The sequence below is a fragment of the Pyrus communis genome, chromosome 15 (assembly GCF_963583255.1).
Source record: "Pyrus communis chromosome 15, drPyrComm1.1, whole genome shotgun sequence".
Classification (NCBI taxonomy): Eukaryota; Viridiplantae; Streptophyta; class Magnoliopsida; order Rosales; family Rosaceae; genus Pyrus; species Pyrus communis.
Genome location: NC_084817.1, coordinates 18,205,302 through 18,228,671, shown reverse-complemented (window position 1 = coordinate 18,228,671; position 23,370 = coordinate 18,205,302). Strand labels below are relative to the sequence as shown.

The 23,370-nt window shown below is 34.3% G+C and overlaps 1 protein-coding gene across 2 annotated transcripts; it reads right to left on the bottom strand.

The window, feature by feature from the left end:
- Nucleotides 1-15,096: 15,096 nt before the first annotated feature.
- LOC137718196 (uncharacterized WD repeat-containing protein C2A9.03-like) lies at nt 15,097-19,843 on the bottom strand. Of its 2 annotated transcripts, XM_068457697.1 has the most exons (10): nt 19,775-19,843; nt 19,536-19,691; nt 19,290-19,457; nt 18,791-18,877; nt 16,620-16,754; nt 16,422-16,532; nt 16,230-16,321; nt 16,052-16,157; nt 15,875-15,961; nt 15,099-15,781 (listed from the first exon to the last, which is right to left on the bottom strand). In XM_068457697.1, the coding sequence occupies exons 2-10, from the start codon at nt 19,683-19,685 to the stop codon at nt 15,368-15,370; spliced, it is 1,350 nt and encodes a 449-aa protein (XP_068313798.1). In that variant the 5' UTR covers nt 19,686-19,691; nt 19,775-19,843; the 3' UTR covers nt 15,099-15,367. The 2 variants fall into 2 exon arrangements, with proteins under 2 accessions (XP_068313799.1, XP_068313798.1); XM_068457698.1 differs by lacking the exons at nt 18,791-18,877; nt 19,290-19,457; nt 19,536-19,691; nt 19,775-19,843 and adding an exon at nt 17,662-18,767 and having other exon boundaries at nt 15,097-15,781.
- Nucleotides 19,844-23,370: the final 3,527 nt, after the last annotated feature.

Below are 23,370 nucleotides of genomic sequence, written 5' to 3'. Positions count from 1 at the left end.
ATTAATTACCTTCGTTAATCACGTCGTTAATCCCAATTATCTCACTGTAAGCCCCACTTGCTGTTTTTTAAATTTTCTGCGTCCCTCTCGAGTCTGCCGCGCGTTCTGTTCGTGACGTAGGGTCATTCAATGAATGGGGTCCGGGCCAATGGATGTCTGCCACGTATAGGTTCTGTGCTTAGAGGCGGACACCTGTCCTTTTCCAACCGGCACCTGTCGGTGGACTCCCAGTTAGTCTTGGTCTGGCATAAATTTGTTGCCTAGCTTGTTGAATATTTTATGACGCGTTCACACCTCGTACTTTCCAAAATTTTTAAGCACTGACAAAAAAAAATAAAATAAAAATCATCTCACTTTTTTTTTTGGGAACTAGCAGTGTTATCTATCTTCACAATAAATTAATAATAATATAATTCTAATTTATTTTTAATAAAAATTTAATTTAAAATTTTTCATTTACAAATAAAGATAAATACTACAAAATTGTATTATTAAGTGACAAAAATAAATATATCATTGACTATGAAAAAGTACTAAGGGCATGTTTACGTATCTGTAATCGAAATAAGAATGTGGAATTGAATTCCGATTACGGAGTACTCTAATATTTACTAAATATGAAGGAATCAAAAAAGCAATGGGGGCCCACACAAATTTTGGAATTCAATTCCTTATATTGGTGGAATTGGATTCCCTAGATATAGGTGGTAATCCAATTCCTGATTGTTTGGGTAATCGGAATGACATTTTTGTTCCTTTTGTGCCCTCATTTACTTTTTTTATTTCCAAGACTATCCTTTATAAACCTATTAAAGTATATAAAATATTTGATTTGGGACAAGGGCATTTTAGTAATCATACTAGTTTATATTTCGGTTCTGCTGAATTAGTAAACAGCTTTATAGAATTCTATTCAGATTTCAAAACATTTAAGTAAACAGCTTCAACAGGAATCCGATTCTGACTTCTCCTCATTCCAACTCCTCATCAATTCAATTCTTCCTCAATTCAATTTCTCATATTTTCATTACCGTTACGTAAACGCGCCATAAGGTTTGACAAGCCGCAGGCCTACCTCTCTACCTAAAATGCAATATGCTACAGTAGTTTAGTCCTCACCATATGGATATGTGATTTAGACTGGTTGATTGTGGTAAGAGTTCATTTTTATGCATTTTAATTCGAATATTCCTACTTATAAATTAAAATAAATTAACATAAATTGTCGTTCTTGACTGTTGATCAACTCGAAATCTTGAATCCATTTTCGATAAGAATGTGAATTTGAACTATATGTCAACTTTATCAATCTTCTATATTGATTGTTTGATGTGTATTACTCTAAACAATAGTTCCATATGAGCATGATGATAAATTGTCATTTAACAATTTTTAATGATTTGCGTAAGAGAAATGATTTGTGAATTCTTCTTTTTGTTTATGCCTCCTGATTTTTTTTTTAGGGTAAATTACATAAAACTATATTAATTATTGGGTTATTAACAGTTTCATACCTCGTTTTTAAAAGTTTTAATGTTATACCTTCCGTCAGTTATCTGTCAATTTTTCTGTTAAATACTGACTTGGTTTGAGACGAAATCCATTTTCTATTAAAATATTAATAAATTACCCTAAAAAAAAATTCTCAACCCGACTATCCATTCTCCCTCTGCCTTTCTCCCCCCTCCCTCCCTCCTCTGCACATCCATCATTCCCTCACCCCACCCCCCGACCCTCCCTCCCTTTCCTTTCCTTTCTTCCCCAAACCCCAGTTCGTCTTCCCCAAACTCATCTTCATCTTCCCCAATCCCCCTTCCTTGCAACCCACCCCTTTCTTCCCCTCCCGTCTTCCCCAAACCCCAGGCAAGGTGGGGGAGGATGGCTCGTTTTCTCCACTCGCACCCCCAACCCGAGCCCAATCTGCAACCCAGGAAAAATAAAAAATAAAAAATCATCTTCATCTTCCCCAACCCCCCTTCCCTGCAATTAATTAAATTACCAAATTACATTCACGACGATTTGGCACACTTGTCAATTGAAATTTAAATATACCATTTTCATAAAAATAAAAATAAAATTAGTGTAGGGAAGAGGGTGGGTGTGGAGGAGGAGGTGGAGGATGGGTGCATGGTGGGTTTGGGGAAGACGGGAGGGGGAAATAAGGGGTGGGTTGCAAGGAAAGGGGGTTGGGGAAGATGAAGATGGGTTTTTCATTTTTTCCTGGGTTGCAGTTGGGCTCGGGTGGGGGGGGGGGGTGAGGGAATGATGGATGTGCACAGGAGGGAGGGAGGGAGGGAGGGGAAGAAAGGAAAGGGAGGGAGGGTCCCCGGGGGGGGGGGGGGGGGGTGAGGGAATGATGGATGTGCGGGAGGGAGGGAGGGAGAAGGGATGGTCGGGGTTGAGATATATTTTTTTTATTTTTATTTTTTAGGGTAATTTATTATTTTATTTTACATCAGCATTTAACAGAAAAATTGACAGACAACTGAATGAAGGTATGACATTGCAACAAATTCGAATATAAAGTATGACATTTAAACTTTTTAAAGATAAGATATAAAACTATTAATGATCCAATAATTGAAGTAGTTTTATGTAATTTATCTTTTTTTTAATTATTTGATTCCAACAACAAAGAACTAGTATAAACTCTGTAAGAGCTCTCGTTAATCAGCATCCCTTGATAATTGATAAAACAATACTACCTTAAATATACCGATAGAAGTGATTAGCAACCATTAATTACAATAAGTTTCGAAACATATCTCCTGACGGCAATGATCTATGCACTCACGAGCCACTATGTTTGACATAGTTAGTATGTTATAAAATCTCATCCGCATGACAAGCTAGGTCACAAAAATAATTGGATTGACACAATGCCACTAAACCTACTCCTCCCCATTTTAGGGTTGACAATTTGACAACTATTATTTAAAACATGTACAATTATATAATGTGATGGTGTAGAGTAGTAGTGCAGCTATTATTTGTCTTAATAGTATTAGTTACCAATTTTTGGATGATTAAGATTCCCCCACATTCTTCAATTAATGGAAGCCTCTCGATTAAAATCATTGTTTTAAAAATTTCCGTCTCTTGTTGTCTATGCGCTAGATGGTTGGTCATTACTCCGATTAATCATCGAACGTTTGAAAATTAAAAAAGAGTGCATAGGTGCCTACCTAGATACCTGTCTAAGTCACGACTCTCACTTATACAAAGAAGTGATAACTTTCATTTTGCGTTTTATTTTTTCAATAATTTGTAAGAGATTTGTTAAATACTCAAACAAACACTCATTATATGATTATTTCTCATGTTCTCAATATGTTTAGTACTTTATAATTTATAGATATTTTGCAATATATGTATCTACTACAATTATGTATCTTTTTTAAGTATAAATAGACTCTTATTTATATGATATAATAAATTTATTAAAACCCCTTAATTCGCCTAGGCCCAACCACTTAGGCGTTAAGTTCCAACCCGACATCCGATTAGTGCCGAACGTTTTTTAGAACCTTGATCAAGATATTGATGAAAAACTCATCTTATGGACTAATTAATTAAACCCCTAATCCGCTCGACGACCTAATCTTCAAGATTAATAATTTAATTAAGGAAAATGTTATTGGCATTCCAAAAATCTCAATATACGCTCCTCACAAGTGTATTTTTCTTTCCAAATATAGAAAATTTAAAGTGTAAAATGAAAATTTTGAAGTGTCAATAACAATTTTATTAATTAATAATCATACAAAAAGTGGTATGCGCGTACCAAATCCTAGTTGGAGTGACAAGGACTTAAAGGAGCTATGACAGCCGTTGATGTTAGGGTCAGATGACACGAAAAAGTGGTCTTTGACGTCATGATTACAGATATCTGATGGTTGAGAGCCTGTCCCTTTCTATTTCGTCTATCAAGAGCTATCCTAATTAACAAGGTGACAATGTGGAATAAGAAGGGAATATTTTTTTATAATCATCTTCGAGTGATGATAATGTTACTATTATTTTTATTATTATTAAATGAGTTTAAATTTTAATATATATGTAGCAGTTAGATGTAAAAAATTTAAAATTTTTACTAATTCAATACTATAAATAGAATGGTAGCATTACCATCACTTGAGGATGCTGAGTAAAAATGCACAAAAAAGGACGAAGCTTTGAGTTTTCAAGTTCTTAACTTAACCATGGTACATCAATGGTTTGATGTTTGCTAACCATGGTTAGATAGAAATTATTTAGGTGTGACTGCTCACATTTATCTTTCAAATTCACTAACGTATGTGTATATATGTATTAATACAATATTTAATCCATTTGGGTACTTGGACAAATGATTTTCGTAAATAGATATTTAAGAGCCGTTAGTTTTCACTTGTATTAAATTGAAATTTTTGTTCAGTTTTGTGGTTCTTATACTTCATACTTGGTATGTGCTAAGGGCGGACGAAAAAAGAGACTAAAGCGGTCCCAAGATCATCTGAGTCTACAAAATATACATGTGAGGTGTTCCAAGAATCCTTTCAATATTTAGTATAGATCGTTTGTGTGCCTATTAAATGTTTGATGTAATGCATGCTAGATATATCTTGACAAGTTACGCCAACATCACTCGACAAATTCTCTCTATATCATTCATCAGATTGCTTCAGTATACACCAATACCTGTTAAAATATGTACAACAAACCCACAAAGTGAATAAACCTTTTTTTTTGCGCTCTTTAAACTTTATTTTTATCTAAAAAACTTATATTTAACACTAGCATCCTAAATATTCACGACTGCATGTGTAGCGTTGCCCAAAATCAATTCTGCCAAGACTCGCTAACCGCGTAGTTTTTAAACCCCTCATTAAATTATAGTTGGTCCCCACGTCTTAAACAAAACCGAAAAAAATTAAAATGTTAACTCAGTGTCTTAGCCTAGGAATATTATATAGGTTAGCCCAGGATAATTTGGCCATGGCAGTTCTGCGGTGGATTTGGATCCTACCCAGAACTAATGGAGAAGATCATCATGACCAATCATCGTAGGTCGTTGATGAGTTTGCTTAGTTGTGATCACAAGTAGAATAAAATTCTCTATAACTTCTGAAAAAGATAGATAATTGTGACGTGCCATCAGTTATTTTCTTTTAAAAAAAAAAAACTTTATTAAATATTATTTCCCAAAGAAACCATCCCACCCTTTCATTTCTCTCCTCCCGCATCCATCATATAACATAGAGCACGCCACGTTGTGTATAAAATAAGCTCTAAATAATTTATCGCAGTTCAAGTATGGCGGAGAATACGGCGTAGACTGGAGTGGGAGCCCAACATGTCACGTGCCGCACCACGCGAGTGGGACAACTTCTTCAATTCAGGCGCCAGGCTCAATCTCTACTACTCTTAACCCACGTGCACTAGCGCGTACCCCCTTATCACCAACTAAAGCTTCCACACCGTTTACTTTTTAATGGCACGTGATATTCACGCTGTACCAAAAAGCGTGGTATCAAAACAACGCAGGCGTGCTACACATTTTAATGATTTAAATTGCAATAGTAATAGTTGACCAAATCGGGTCGAGAGAATCACCAATGAATCTTGCGGCATGTCGGGCGGAACCCGGAACCCGGAACCCGGAGCCCGATCCTTCTCCATGATGCCATGATTTTTTAATTAAAGAAATGCTAACGTTGACTCTCTAAATATGAGACTCTTTGTGGACTTACAACCACCTTATATTTTAATATTTTATAATTTAAAAAAAAATAATGCCGACTCTCTGAATGTGAGACTTTTCATGAACTTACAGCCATCTCATATTTTAACATTTTATAATATTATCTAAAAATTAACGTTAAACTATAAAGTAATAAAGAATTTATAAACGTTTTACTTTTGTGAAAATTTCCTTAACATTTTATTTTTAATTGTTGGGTAAATGAAGCTTCTAGATTAGAGGTTTGCGCCGAATCGCTGAAAGGACTTGATAAGTCTCCAAATTTTATAATTTTTTCTCAATGTTTTTGGATCCATCCGACTTGTGCCTTTGTCTTCAAGTCTTCCAAATTCCAACGTAAAGCATTATATTTTTCCTATTTCTTTTCTTTTAATTCTATTTTGTATTTGAATTGTGATTAGGGTTTTGTTTTTTGTCAAGGTTTAATAATAATATAATATTGTTAAGTTTTTTGTTCGATTAATCTATTAGACATAACAAGATTTATGACACATTCCGACTAAAATCAAAACGAACTGACCGTCGCGCGAGGGTGACTTAACCATATGCACAGTGCAGAAGCAATAATAATATAAGAAATGCGAATAAATAAAAACCAAACTAACTAGAGTACTAAGAGAGGGTGACTTAACCATATGCACAGTGCAGAAGCAATAATAATATAAGAAATGCGAATAAATAAAAACCAAACTAACTAGAATACTAAGAGATAAGGTGCAAGATGAAATAAGTGTGAATTCACAATCAAAACATAAGTAGCCTAGGTGCAGTCTAGCAAGACAAATACTAATTATACAACACTAAAGGTAATTCTACAATGGTGATAATCTGTTAGAGTTGCCAAAGATTAAGATCCCTTGCCGTAAAACCTGTATAATATATATATATATATATATATATATATATACAGATCGAAATCAAGGTATGCTGGCCGTCATGCAAGGATGACGTAGCCATGTGCATAGTGCGTCTTGATTTCGATCAGGATGTGTTAATTTAGATGTGAGATTTAAATTTTCTCTTTTCAATGAATCGGTTTGTAAATGAAAAATAAAGATGAGTATAATGATTCTTGCGTACACAACGTAAAGTTACCATCGTCATCAATATGATACATTGTGTACACGACAATCGTTGTACTCATCTTTATTTTTCATTTACAAACTGATTCACTGGAAAGAGAAAGTGGTGGTGATGATGATGTTCAAATTATTAACAAGAGAAATTGGTAACTTTATGGAATGCATGTAGTGTAAATTTGGTAAGATCTAGTACTTTACAACTAATTCTTATCTAATATCATATCTCATAATAACCAACTTTTGACTTTCCAAGCAAAATCATTCTTTTTAGTGTCTAATTCACGCTTCTTTAGGTAATTAAGTCCACACGATGTGATCAACTTTTTATTTTGTTTTATTTACTTTTTATCAAAATGATGTCATCAACTTCATGTTGCTTGCTTTATTGAAAAAAAAGTTGTAATGAGCATAATTAGAGATAGACAATGGTTATGATAGTTGCGTAAAAACGATTATTATTTACAATTGTTTATGCTCATATATGCATAACTGTTTACTTTTTGAATAATTATCTAAATAGTTATACTCGTACTCATAACCATTTATAAATGATTAACCATATCCATAAACCGTGTACCTATTTAATCGTAGCCGTTTACCCGTTTATTATTTTTTAACCCATTTATCTCTTTTTTTACCCATTTTTTCACCAGTCCACATGTTTTTTTAACAACTTGAAAATTAAAAAAGAAAAATTCGTGATAAATTTCTTCTTCTAACAATTACACTGTTAACTTATAGATACATTTAGCATGCATTTTGTATTTTAGTCTTTTAAGTTCTCATACCATTCCAATAATCCTAAAACTTCTAAAAACTCAAGTTAGTCATTATCTTGAATACTAGATAATTTCAAAGCTTCAAAATATTCCAAAACTAGACTTTCGACTATGCTTTAGATTTTTTTGTATTTTTAAATTTTACATATATTAAGATAAATGGAAAAATGGGTATTTGTTATAACCCGCAAGTAACACTCATAACCACCTATTTAAATTTCACGGGTAAATGGTTATACCAATAACTGTTTATTTATTTAAACTGTTACCCATAACAATAAACGTGAATATTTATCTAAACGGTTATCCATGACAGTAAACGTGAATTTTAAACGAACGAGCAACTGCGGTTACTCATGCCCGTGGGTATTTGAAAACTAAAAACCGGTTGGTGATTACTTTTATTTATTTTTAATGTAAAAAATTAAATACAGACAACTGAAAGTTGTTCCAGACGAAATTGAGAGGGAAAATGGAGTTCAGAAAATTCTTGTGTTGTTATTTTCCCCACACATTGTCTCATATTTATATTGCTTTATCTAGGATTTAGGAGTTCTTTAATGATTACAGTAAGTACATGCGCTTGAAGAAATGTAAAGGAGACTCTCAAAGTGGGACTATACATGAACTCTCCGATACCTCATAATATAACGTCAATTTCTATACTAACATTACAAAACATTATGCAAAAAAATAAGATGACAAAGAGTTTATAGAAAGTCTCACTTTTGAAACAGTCTCCTTAACATTTCTCCATGAGCCTCATACAACAGACCATGTTAAATCCATACTTTAGTTTACACAATTAAAACTTAAACACTAGTAATGCTTACAACAAAAAATACTTTTTTGAGTTTTCAAAATTTGGCTTTCTGTCTTTATTTATCTGAAAATTAAAAACTAAAAATAGTTGTAAAAGGAACTTTTAATTTCCAGTTACCAAACCAAAGAATTATGAATTGGCCCCCTTAGTATTTGCAATTATATGTTTTTCTTAATATTTGAATCATAGTATTAGATAGCAAATGAGGCTTTATTGTAGTAGTAGATCATGTCTATACATTATGATGTATCTTCAATCATCACGATCCTTTATTCTTAACAATTAACAATTTAACACACCAACGTTATCATTTGTTAAAAAAAAAAAATCATAATATTAGATAAAAAGATAACACCAATTGCTATTTTATTCCTTTTTAGTATTGGATGGATCCAAATTTACATCATATCAATCATTTATCTAATTAATTTACTCCACTATGAAAGTTAATTTCCCATATGGACATATGAGTCCAAAGCCTCCAATATTATCCCTCAGCTTGAATAACACAAGCTCCAAATATTTTCCACACATTTAGTTATAGGTTTGTCACTCAATATTGCAGTTTAGTGGTATTCATCTTCATTTATAAATAAAAAACCTTAAGTTCAAGTCTCATCAACGATAAATTTGAATCATATTATTACTAGCTTATTGATGTAAGAAGAAGTTCACCATTTTTAACATTGTTTGTTTTTTTTTTTAAAAAAAATATAGGTTTAATTCCTCAAAAAAGAAAAAGAAAAAAATAATAAAAAACGTGAAGAGTAACTGAAAAGAGAGACGCGTGAGAGTAGTAGGCCCCTCCCCCAATGGGAGCGTTTTTAACGCGGTTTCGCGGGTCTTCTCTCTCACACAACGGTTCTTGCACTCAATGCAGTAGCCTTTTAACACGATTTATTAATTCACTAATCAATTTGTTTTTCGGTCAAGTCAATAATCTATTAATTATTCTCAAAGTCTTGTGCGCACCGTTTCTTCACTAAAATTCCTGTCAAATTTCGGTCCAGCAAAGGATTTCATGAAAGGTTCCATGCATATCACGTGATATCATGTAACACTGGTTCAAGATAAAATAAATGCTAACAACTTTCTTATTTGAACTTTTAAAATTTTTTTTTCTTATTTTAATGTTGTAAGATAATCAGAATCGTTTATTATTTGAGTTACTTTTAAACATCGTTTATGCAAAAAAAACAAAAACAAAAAAACAGAAATCTGAAGTCATTTAATAGACGAACCAAGTTTTTAATTAGATACTGAAATTATGGTACCGTTAATCGAATGAGTAACTAATTTTTTATTTGGTCGATTTTGTGTAGAGCCGATTTTTAAAGATTGACCTAAAAAATAGACGATTTTGATCATCATGCAACATTATAAATGTACAAGATCGTAAAAGAGAACGAAAAATAGAAGGAGAAGTCCAAATAACAAGGCTAGTAGCATTCTTGTAATATAATTGGGGGTTTTTCCCTTCTCCATCTCTTCATTTTCATATTTTATAAAATCTTTTATTTTTAGTTTTTATTGATAAAAGAATATAGTAATTTTGAGATTTGTGGGCACAAAATACTTTGCAAAACAAAAAAAAAAAAAAAAAAAAAACAAAACAAAACAAAACCAAAATCACCATATTCCTTGTTTGAGAAATGCTAAGGGGACTCTCTCAAAAGTGAGACTTTTCGTAATTTGTTTGCCTGTTTTACAATGTTCATGAGAATTGATGTTAAACTATGAGATAACAGAAAATCCATAGAAAGTCTCACTAAGGGCGTGTTTATGTATCTATAATCGGAATGAAAATGTAGAATTGAATTCCGATTACGGAGTACTCCGGTATTTACTAAACATTGATTAATCAAAAAAGCAGTGGGGCCCACACAAATTTTGGAATTCAATTCCTTGTATTGGTGGAATTGGATTCCTTATATGTAGGTGGTAATCCAATTCTTGATTGCTTGGGCAATCGAAATGACACTTTTGTTCCCTTTATGCCCTCACTTACTTTTTATTTTATTTCCAAGACTATCCTTTATAAACCCATTAACCCTAGTTTAATTATGCACAACTCCTTACTTTTTTTTATATTTCCATGCTCATTCATATTATGCACAACTCCATGCATATGCCGAAGAGAATAAACTACAACTTGAGCGAGAAAATTTAAATGTTTAAGTAAATACTTAAATTAAAAATTAAAAAAAAAACTAAAGCATTTTAGTGTGTTTATAAAATAAAAAAAAATTTACTATTATATATTATATCAAATTTTATTAAAAAAAAAAGTATATAAAATATTTGATTTGGGACAAGGGCATTTTAGTAATCATACTTGTTTATATTTCGATTCTGCTAAATTAGTAAACAGCTTTATGAAATTAGAGTTATTTCTATTCCAATTCCAAAACATTTAAATAAATAACTTCAACAGGAATCCGATTCCGACTTCTCCTCATTACAACTCTTCCTAAATTCAATTCCTTCATTACGGTTACGTAAACGCGCCATAAGAATCTCTTAAGCATTTCTCTCTTTATTTTCACTAGAAGGGAAGGGGTGTATTTGATTACTTGAAGTAATAGCTAATGATTAATAAAATGAGAGTTTGTGCTTGTATATATGTAACCAAATTCCAAGTAGAGAAAAGATGCTTCTTTGGAGTTCTACTAGGTCGTCCGAATCACTTGCATCAATTAGGTCGTCCAAATCTATTGACCTTGTTCAAACTAAGCTGCCTAGAAATAGAATGAAATTTAAGGTTTCAATTTAGCCACCTGAGCCACAAAGAATTCCAACAAAAGATTTGGTTCACACTTATACAACTTTCCACTACATTAAGTCTTAAAGAAAAGTACAAGTGCAACCACCACCTCCTTTTGTCACAAGTTTCAACCTAATCAAACCCATTATAGCTTCTTCTCGTAATTTCATGTATTATGCATAATGGTTTCTTGAACAAAATTAATGTCGATCGTTTATGCATATATTTAAATTTTAACCGTTAATGCATGTGACGTTTATAATGTATTGTTGATAAACATGCGCGTATGTAGACGACTGTCGGTAACAGCTTTGTGATTTCTTTGAAAGTACAAGCATAGAAGAATGGGGGAAGGCAAGGGCCATTGAATTTGAATTTGTTTTGCGACTAAGCAAAGCAAAGTAATAGATGGTGGGATATATATGTTGTCATTTTCAAAGTGGTTTTCATGTCATTATAGCCAAAGATATATGAAAGGATTTGGTGGGGGTCCTCCAATTTAACTTTTCCACGACAGTATTTGATCTTGACTCATACATTGCTTATTTCTTGAAGTTTCTTTTTTGTTATCCATGCTTTTAAAGTGTGAATTGCCCAACCTTGCGGGTACAAAATTGTGCTGAGTTTGGATTTTTATTTTTTATAGTATGTATCACTGAGTGGTTCAAAAAATTAACAATTAAATTTACATACAGAAATTTGATGAATTTTGCAATGATTACTCTTGACTCTTTCGATCGACATTACTTATTTCTTGAAGCCTCTTTTTTACTATACATGCTTTTAAAGTGTGAATTCCCAACCTTGGGGTGCAAAATAGTATTGAGTTTGGATTTTTTTTTTCTTCATGATACGTATCACTGAGTGGTTCAGAAAATCAACAGTTATATTTACACATAGAAATTTAATAAATTTTGCAATGATTAGATCTTATATAATTTTTGTACAATTGAGTGAGACATAGCAGTATAACCCAACTCCAAAGTTTGAATATATATAGTGAGCATGAAAATTTATGAGTTATGATGGCTAACATATCAAAAATGTTAGAACTATGAATGGTTTTAGTGCTATGGTTGGAATGTTGCCCAAAAGTGAGCATATGGAATTCCCCAAAAGTGTTGTATTTTCTTCATGCTTTCTCTTTCTCCTTTCATTCTCATTCGTCATTTTTCTCCTTCACCCCACTTGGACTTGGATTTGAATTGAGCATGGCGTGCAATACACGGTGATAATACTAAGTTATAAATGATATATGAACACGTGTATATTTTAAATGTTGAAATATATAGTCATAAGGGTTTATAGTTGGTCCAAATTTGAATAAATGAAACACTGTTACGTAATGGACAAGCAATACACGAGAATAGTACTAAGCTATCAATTATGTTTACTAAATGACGTATGAATACACGTATATGTTTTTAATATCGAACTATAGAAGGTCATAAGGGTTTATAGTTGGTCCAAATTTAAATAAATAAAACTACATGTTGAACAAGTTTGGTAGCTTTTTTTTTTTTGGGAGAACAAGATAATATATTATCCGGGCAAAGATGCCAAAGATTACAAAGAAGCCTACCCTGAGGCAAGCACGCCAACTACAACAACAATAAAGAAGTTGTGCAAGGAGTTACAAACGACACCGCGTCTGATGCTAAAAGTGTCACTCCTCGCACTACCAACTAGAACTTAATGGGAACATGGAAGACCATCATTACACAAAACATGCACAAGAGAAGATGGGGGTTTATTGACCCATATATTATCACATACTTCCCTATTTTGCTGCGACGCCAAAAAGTCTGCTGCCATATTGGCCGATTTTGGAATCCAAGACCAGTGGCATTCTTGAAAAGCCTCCCCCAAACCTTTGCACTTTACTAAAATTGGGAAGGCTTCCCAACTGCCCATCGTTGCCAAATCTCGAAGACCAAGAAACTGAATCCAACGAGTCTAGCTTTTGCAAGATTGAAAAGGCATTGTAGAAAGCTTGTCCACGAGCTTATGCTTATATCTACGAATGAATAAAACTTTCTCTAAAAAATTCATAAGCTTGTTAAATATGGATCTGTTTTATATAACATTTTGGGCTTAGGGTAATTATACCTCATGACTATGTTTTAGTACCTGACAATAATGCTCGGCCAAATTTGTCTTGCTGAACTGGATCGTTATACACAATTTGGGTTTACGTTAGTACCATTCAATAATTTCTCCAGTCAAATTTGTGGTTTTGAATTAGATCATTAAATAGGTGCTTGAAATATATCCCTTTGAGGTTAGATAGGCACATATCCCTTCAGGTTTTATGTTGGGTGATGTTATCTACACATTTTTTTTCTCAACCTTACAGACACCTCTTGTTAATTCCTACTTTTTTATTATCTTCAAATTATTAGATCTGACGGTCAAAAATTCAAAGAGATGAATGAAAGATAAAAAAGGGTGTGGGATAACAACACCCTTTATTTTATGTTTATACACTCTTTTGGATTAGGGAGTCGCCCTTGTGTCCATTTTTCAATTAAGCACTCATATTCTATATCAAGTTAATGAGATTAAAAACAAAACAAAAAAAAAAAAAAAAAACAATTACCCATGTTTCTTCTCACCTATTTAGGTCAAAAAAAGATGATACAGATTACAGACAAAGAACAAGACATGAACAGTAAAATAAAATAAAAAAATATTTTTGCCTTTTTTTTTAATCTAAAAATGCATGCATCTTCTTTTCTTTTTCTTTTTTCTTCTACAAGTGACTCATCTCTCTTGTTTGTTTTAGAGACAGAAAAATTAAATACTAAAGCATCAGCACCAAAATTATTCTCCTGGTACGTCCAATTCTTTATTTTTTTTGGTAATTGAAAATCCTTTTTTCTAATATTTAAACGATGTACTTGTAAAAAAGGTCCTAACTACGCATCACACCCTTGAGATTTGACTTGGTTTGGTGTGAAATGTTGTTAGTGGCCCAACTAAAACAAGAGGGCCAGACTCTTGGCCCAACCAAACTCAATTTAAGCTGCAGCTCCGTTTTATGAAAAATAGAAAAGTCACGAAGATATATTACACTAAAGAGAGGGAGAGATCAGCTAACTCACACAATGGCTTTGATATCGAATTCGTAATTCACGAGATTTGAATCTAAAACCTCTCAAAATGAAGAGAAATACCATGAGACCATAGTATTGAGTGGCCTCACGGGCTTTAACTTATAAAACTCAATTTAGTTTGTCCTAAAGGATATCTAAACAGAAAAGCCGCAGCAGCCTTAACATCATATTTTTGAATACGGACCAAATTCCTTCGCGTGCTAGTTTAGAATGACTAGAATTGCTTTAAGAAGCACTTTGGATTTTCAGTAAAAATTTCGACGCTTTTGTATTAGAGACGCTTTCAACAGGAGTGCTTACGAGCTACGACCAAAAGTTTGTTCAGAACAGTTTCAAACATGCTCTAATTGAACTTGGGACTTTTCCTTCCTCCATTCGACACTTTTGCAACGAAAGGGAAAATAAAGTCAAGATGATGCATCTTCTAGATCTTGAGCCTAAGCGCCACCATTTAATATTAGTTTAGAGAAGTTTGATCACATACTGATACTCCGGAGCATCGTAAAATTTTGTTAGCAGATGGTTTTCTGTTTTGGCAACCGTTCTAAATCCAACTACCTTCAACTGTCCTTAAACTAATGCTAAAACCTTCAAACCAACAGCCGTGTACTAATCAATTCTTATTAAATTTGTTTCAAACCATCTCCTGAATTCTAAATCAATTTTTATTAAATTAGCGGAGTATTTCTGCCGCTTCGGATAATCCACATGTTTTGAAATTGTTGTACTTTGTTCAACGGATCATCAAAGTTTCAAAATCTGCCATATTACACATTCCAACTACTCAAACGTATCTCTTTTTTTATCCATTGAAAGACCGAAACTTCCAATGCTCGGCCTAGAACGATCGTGTCTTGGTTTCCTTGTTTTCGGGTTTGCTCCCGTGCAGCCGAAAACACAAAATATCAATGGCCCAAGAATTGCAAGAACGAAAGATTGACTAAACTAGGAACCGTTTATGAATCCACATTTTGAGATTGAAATGTGCAATACAAAACCCGGAAGTTACTTTTATTCCGTTTCTGCTTGCTCAAGAAACAACTTCATGGAGGCACTCTTACTAGAAGACTGCTTCCAGATACTGGTTACGATGCCTCTTGTCGAACTCCAACACGCTACCATATGTCCGATCAGCGATCCCAACAAACAGAGCTTCTGTGTCCGGGCTAAAGGATATTCCGGCGATTTCACCGAACAGGTCAATCTCTTGTTCCTTGACATACCCACACTGGGTATCGAGGATGTGAACAAAGTCTGCCGGCTCAGCCATGGCCATGAACCGACCGTCTGAAGTGAACTTTATGGCTCGTATTGCTCCCATTCTTCCCTTTAACACGGCTACGGACTGTGAGAGGTTCCTTATGTCCCATAACCTGCAAGTGGTGTCTTGATTCCCGGTGGCCAAAATTTGTCCGTTCGGATGCCACGCCGAGGAAAAGCAATAGTCCAAATGACCTTTGAGGCTTCCGACAGCCTGTGCCAAGTAGGTAGGTAAACCATCACATCTTTGCTTATGACTTGCATAAATCACAAAATGAATACGCCGCACCGCGACAATGCAACTTACTTTTCCAGACTGAGCATCACCAATCAAGCAGTCCGTGCTATCACCGAGTACTGCAACCAGTTTACCATCCGGACTAACAGAGGTGTTCTGCCAACAATCATAAACAAGAAAAGCTAAGATGAGAAATATAAAGTGACAAATCACTCGTAAGGAACAGTTTCAGAAGAGGGTACTCACATTCACGGACCAATCGAATGAGAAGCAGTTGAGGCAAGTGAAATTCTGGACATCAAAAACTCTAACTTGAGCATCATTGTTTGCAGTCATTACCCTCATTGAACCACTGCACAAGGAAAGTTCAGTTATAGGTCTTCAAGGCAAACAACCTATATCAGATACTGGCGGGATGACTTACGTGGGGTTTTGGAAAATGTCCACTGCATTTGTGATGGCATTCTCATCTGTGGTTAATTTTGAGCAGAAAGCAACTCCAGGTTGATCAATGTGCTGGCCGCACAAACGAAAAAAAAAGAGTTAGTAATAGAGAAACAATGGCTATGATGGATTCAGTAGTCTCAAAGGAATATTTGTTTGAGCACTTCCATACCTTGCAGATTAGTTCACCTTGGAATCCCCCAGCAACCAATAAATTTTCCTTCACAGCCATAGTGCTTATTTGCACTCTAGAGAGTGGACGAACCAACAACCCAGGTCTTTTCTGAGGGAATATACAACCTTGACATTAGAATGGCCTTTTGGCCCTTTTTCCAATAAAGCGCGATCAATCGATCAAGCCTTTACGTACCTCAGTAGGCACAACTGGTTTCGCTACGTTCAGTACTTCTTTGCCTCTCCTGAGTAAAGAAGACCAGTGCATCACTGAAAAGTTCTGCATAAGGTATAAATCGTGCTTTGATGTGGCCCATAACAGATTCCTCAGCTGCGGGGGGAGAAACAAACCAAGTTGACAGGTAACTTAGTAACAACATTCAACAATCCAAAACAAGAACTAAGATTATAACAAATATATGTCTGCGCATGCTAGATGACAATTATGAACTAACAGTTAAAATGCTGCGACAGATATAAGGTTTAAGCAGCCATAAGACAATAGAGAATTATAAAACCAAAATCATTAAGGTCAGTGACCAGTATGTAAAAACCATGCAATATAGTCTTTACTTTTCATGGACCGGGAAAACCACCAACCAAGAAATCGAAAATAAAAAATGTTTCGTACCAGACCGTTGCAAGAGGATTATATGAAAAAATTAGATGCACAAGCAGTGAAAAAGTTGACTCTAGTGCCCTGAAGAGATGATGAGATTATTTATGCTATGCAATTTTTTAGATACATGATGAAGGAATTTGGTCAGTATTCCACTTTGCTAAGACTACATCCATCCACTTCATGAGGCACAGAAATTGGAGATTAAAATGATAACGCCAGTACAAGACAAATGCATCCAACCAGGAATAAAGCACATATAAATGGAACAACATGACGACTCTTCGATGTTCAAAGCAAAGAATAGAGCACACATAAGGCTGAACAATAAAATGATCATGACCAATCCAATGGCATTTCAAGGTCACAAAAAGACGGACAGTATCATGAACAAATATCCATAAGTAAAAGAGCAGATGTACCACACCACCATATACTTCAGGTGACAGTTAAAAAAATATGTCAAAAACAAGCAAATTTGAAGGCCCTGGATGCCACAAAAATTCTAATAAAATTCGAAGTCCAAGAAAGCAAGAACTGTGTTAATCGGCCCCCTCATGACCAGAACGCATTGACTTATTAAGAGGCCTCTTAATGCTCAAATATCTTCCTATCATACCATATTAACAACGTCGCGCCAGCAGCTCTAATGTCCACCCTGCTGTAAAAGCTGAAATAAAGAGAGAAATAGCAGTCCTAAATGCAACAGATGGGTTAATGTGATATATATTCAACAGTCAACAGAAGCAAAATATGTACCACCATAAATCAAAATGCAACTGATATGCAAAAGAAATCGCATACAGGAAAATTCAGAAGGTACAAAATTAAAGTGAACCGATTACAAAAATATGTGAAAGATTATGTGTAACTGTGGTTAACGATGTAAGATCCAGCAATTTAAGAGGCCTAGTTTAGCTAAAGCTGAAACACAAGCCTCAAAATGTATGCGACTTGTAGGTGCAAGTGTTCACAACTACTCTTAATCTTACAGAAATTAGGGGTTAGTTATTGATTCAGCTGTTATTCTAGCTTGTGTAAAACCGGTATGTACAACTTAATTTCTATTATAGTGTTTGCCTAACAAGAACCTATGACAACCGTAAATGGAAAAAACACAGCAAATTTGTGAACAAGATGGTGACATATTGCCTACAGTATTAGTTATTGATTCAACTGTTATTCTACAATATGAAATCCATACCTTCCAGTGAATGGTTGAGCACATAACGACAATCATAAATTAAAATATCCTTCATAGAGGATAAATAAATTAAGATATCCTTCATAAAGGATAAAACATATTTGTGTAAGACCTGCAAAACTACGAATTAATGATATGCATATAACTAAAAGTAAAATACAGCTATTAAAGAAGCTTATATCTAACAACAAGGCACAAAATTCAAAAGGATCATAAGTTTTATGCACACGACACGCCATCTATATTCAGTGACAAAAATGAGGAAATTATCTTGACGAGCAATAACTTTTGGAAGATCGAATGAACTACATGAAACAATGAATACTGATAGTAGCGAACGGACTAAATTATGCATATGATTGCGCAGTGGATGAAAGTCATGTAAATATTTCAACACCACATATGGATGAAGTTTTGAGAAAAGAAAACTTAAACAAACTCAACAACAAAAGACTCTTATGTCCTGGCGTCCAACAAACTCAAAAACAAATTTCTTGAAAAACTATTTCCAAAGAGTTTAGAGAAGCAAGAACAAAATCTCTACCTGGAAATGCACAATTGTGGACTTCACAATCCTTGTATTATAGTGAAAGTCATAGAAGGTCTTCCCCATCTCTACTGGCAAACACTCCTGTCAAGGCAGAAGATTCACAAACATGAAGGGAAGCATCAAAATAGAAGTAAAGATGAATTCTTTAAGACCAACAAGGCATTCTTTATATATATATATATATTCGAGCGATATTCTAATTAATCTAATAGAAGGATCACGCTAATCTAGCCCACTTGGTTACACCGGTCTGCACCAATGCAATTCTAAAGCCAATTAATCAGAACCTAGAGCAAAAACATAGAGGATAGTATCCATGCTATGATGGGTAACAATCATTTTGGTACATAATGCAAAAGGTGAAGTCTTTAAGACCAAAAAGGAATTCTTTATATTATTCGAGCAAGCATATTCTAATTAATCTAATCAAAATCTAGAGCAAAAACATATGCAAATTCCACAAAAGACAGAGTGAATGGCACAAAATCGACACCTTTTCAAGGTCCTGGCGCGGCCGAGAGAGGTTCTCGTAGTTCTTGTACTGCTTCAATCGGGTCACACGGTACCTATCTCTGGTAAAATTAAGCCTCTCCCACGGAATCCCTTGGATGTCCTTCCCATTTCGAGCTTCCATTGCTGAAGTGTCAGTCTTCACCTTGCTCTGCAAAAACCCCAAATTTTTTAATTCTTCTGGAAAAAAAACATTACCAAAGTTTTACAAAGAAACAGAGCAGACGACCTCATCGAAGTCGTCGTCGTCGTCAAAGTCCGAGTCGGCATCGTGGCCTCCCGGGAGCTGGTTGTCGGCAAAAGCGTCGGTGTCATCAAAGTCGACGACATCGTAATAGTCGTCGACGTACTCCAGCTCGTCGTTCTGAAACTGCGCCATTTCCGACTGCGGAAAACTCACAGATAAACTGAAATCCGCATTGGGCACTGAATCGAAACCGAAAGTGAGAGAGGTAGCGAAGGGATTACCTGGAATTGGGGGAGGAATTCAGTTGGGCGGTTGAGAAAAACAGAGTGTGTAGAATTTTCCCGAGAAACAAACAGGAGCGTTTTTTATTAGGTGGGAGAGAGAAAATGCGCTGGGAGTGGAAGGAGGAGAAGAATCTTGTGCATGGATAGCGACGGCAAGTACATTATTATTGCCTTATTTTTAGTTTCTCCCTCTTAACGCTATTTTGATTTTACTTTGCTATCTATCATTTTAAAATTATCATTTTACTTTTCAAAATTCAAAATTCATTTCATTTTTATTTGTGAACTTTTTTTTTTAGTCGCCTTCTAAAACATACGTGGAACCTATAAAACTACTACATGTGCATAAATTTGATTATAAATCTCTATTATGTGTTAATATTGAACAATAAAAAAATAATAAATTTAAAATAATTTGAAAAGATGAAAAAAAAAAAAAAAAATTGAGTAGTCTATGACATCCAAATTAAATCTACATAAGAAACTAACAGATTTATGGTAATGTAGAGCAAAGTTTCACTTTATAGATGCGACTTTGAAGTTTTAGGGGGTAAGTGATCAAAATCAAATTTCAAAGGGCAAATGGAGCAAATTATGAGTTTCAGAAAACATATTTTTGAGCAAGGTTCTAAAAGACGTTAGGCGCTAGTCGGTCAGTAGGCTGGGGCCTAGCGCCTAGACGGTTTGGCGGGGTCTAGGTGGGCGCTTAGGCGGACTAGCAACTTTAATTAAATCTATTATATTTCGTATAAATAAGTGTCTGTTTATACTTAAAATATATATGATTTCATTATAAAACTACAAAATGGAATAACAAATATATTAACAACTATTGGAACATAATGAAAACATAGAGAACAAGTATATAATGTGTGTTCTTGTAAGTATTCAACAAATCTCTTACAATTTATTGAAAAAATAAAATGCAAAATGAAAGTTATCTATTTTTTGTCTAAGTGAGTTACAACCTAGGCGGATGTCTAGACGGGTTTGAGCGGGCTAGGCGGGTGCCTAAGCGGGCGCTTTAGTAGGTCTAGGCGCCATTTCTTAATTTTCAAATATCTATGTATTAATCGGGAAGGTAACCAACCGTCTAGCACCTAAACGGTGTTAGACAGAGATATTTAGAACATTGCTTTTGAGTTAAAGAGACCAAAGTATGATTAAAAATACTTGCCAATTGGGCCCGCCGTATTAAAAATACATGTGGGTTCCCTGCCACTAAATGCCTACAAAATGAGGTGCACTCCACGTGGTGAGCTCCCAGTGCGAGCTTCATGCTTTTGGCAAACGATGGTGCCAACACGTCATTTGCGCAAGCTGACGGGTTCCCCATACCTCGATTTCCTCGACACATACGATAAGGTCCGCTGACGGCGTTGCTCCAAAACGGTTGTGTCCATCGCGATTAGTTGATGGACTTTGGATTTTCGTTTAGTTGGTTAGCTTACACCGCTTTCTTTTGTAGCAATCATCTTTAATTTTAATTTAATTAAAATAATAGTTTTTAAATTTTAACTAATTTAGGTTGTTTAATTCTAACTAAATTATAGTAATATTCTTTCCATTTTAATCTAATTATAGTAATGGTCATTCTAACCTGACTTATTTTGATTATAGCTGTACGTTTTGATGAGTTAAGGTACCAACGATCACAAATTTTTTATTGATAAACTATTACTCTAATTAGATTAAAATTGAAGAGCCATTACTACAATTTTTTTTCTTTAATTCAAAGGACGGTGGCAATGGGTCTCACTCCAAACTCTACTCAGATGGGGCCCACCATGGGACCTTCTCGATGGCAGGAAAGGTAAATAATCACTAATCGCTAGGATAAGGTTATCTTAATATTGCTTCCAGATTTGAGGTCGTTTTCCATGTTTTGGGTTTTCAGATAATATAAATTACTCCTTGACCAAGGTGTTAGGTGGTAAGCATCTCACCTTCTAGTGTTTGGATGAGAGGGCTCAAAATGTCATCTTGCTTTTTTCTCATTGAAATAAAAAGTGAGAAACTATACTTCGAAATAGTGCATGATCTTCCTTTAAAATCAATATGTAAGAAATTGGATTATGTTTTTTCGCTTTGGTTCTTGATAAATTTATGTTAAATAAACAACCATTTTTAATAAAATTGAAACAAAGACGATGATGTAGTTAACATCAGCCCTTTTTCACAATAACGAAGTCAGGATTGTGGTTTAGGGAGGACCCAACACACTCTCGTTGTTCTATAAAATTTTGGCGCATCCTGTTTTGACCAACTTTCGTTTGGGTTTGAAATTGTGCATTCCTCGTCATCCTCTTTCGAGTCAATCCACAAACCCGACCTAAACTTGTGATAAAATGACTCTCAGAATAAGTGAGGGATCCATGAATATTGGTAAGTGATTTCCATACTCTTTTTTCTCATTCTACACCCTGTATTTGCAAATAGTCAGACAAATTCAAACTATTAAGACATCTAATTGTAGGAAGAAAATTCACAAATACAACGGTTAATAAAATTAGTGACCACCATTTAATTCAATGGTGATACTGATTTGAGTAATTTTTAGTGAAAAATGAACTTTAAGAAAAGACCTAAATAATAGACGGTTGGATTGTTGAAGTTATTAAGAGATCCCTCAGCTGAAGTTCATTGCAGTTAACATTTTATTTTGAAGAAACCATAATAACATACGTGTTGGATTATTCATAAATTGGGAAGAAAAATACCACTAACTTGAAAATAAATTCATAAATTGGGATAATTCTTTAAACACAGAGTTACAAAATTGTCACCTGCACACTTGGTGAACATTTACATGAGTAGGAGATATACCCCAACCATTAGGAGGAGGGAGCTTATCATTCCAACCGACCTAATTAATTAGGATGATTAGTTAATTAATTAAAAACTTATTAGGTATAGATGACCTGAGAATTTGGTCCTCCTCGCAGTGAAAGGCTTAACTGTCAAACTTTAGCCACCCAGCTAATGAAAGGAAAGCATATAACATTAGCCCATGAAACAAGAAAAGAACTAAGCTATACCGGCTGGTTCTTTATTTTAAAGAGTACTTGATGTAAGAGATTATCCTCAAATGAAAGGACGTTGAAATTGTTTTTAAATTTCTGTAGGTGAAGGTCGTGGTTCTTCGATCTTATCACAAAACAAAATGGTTGTAGGTTATAACATTTAAACTTAAGCTCTACGTCATTCAAGTGAATAGTCAAAAGTGCGATCCGAAAATCATCCGAGGGTGGCTCTGAACTCCGACCTTGAGTATGACTACTTCTATCCCATACCAACATACTAAGTCAAATATTTAATACCTCGTACCGGAGTCAGGGCCGTCTTTGAGATTTCGAGGACCCTGTGCAAATTTTATAAAATGGCCCCTCCTTAAGATAGTTTAAAAAAAAAAAGAAGAACAATGTATTGATATTAGAAAACAATCACTTAAATCAAAACAGATTTTAGCACTTATTGATTGAAAGTTTACAAATGTCATTAATTATAATTAAAATAGTTGCAAACATAACCTTCACAAATAATCAAAGGCAGTTCAATGAGATTTTAAAATCTAACAAGAGCAATTTTCTAAA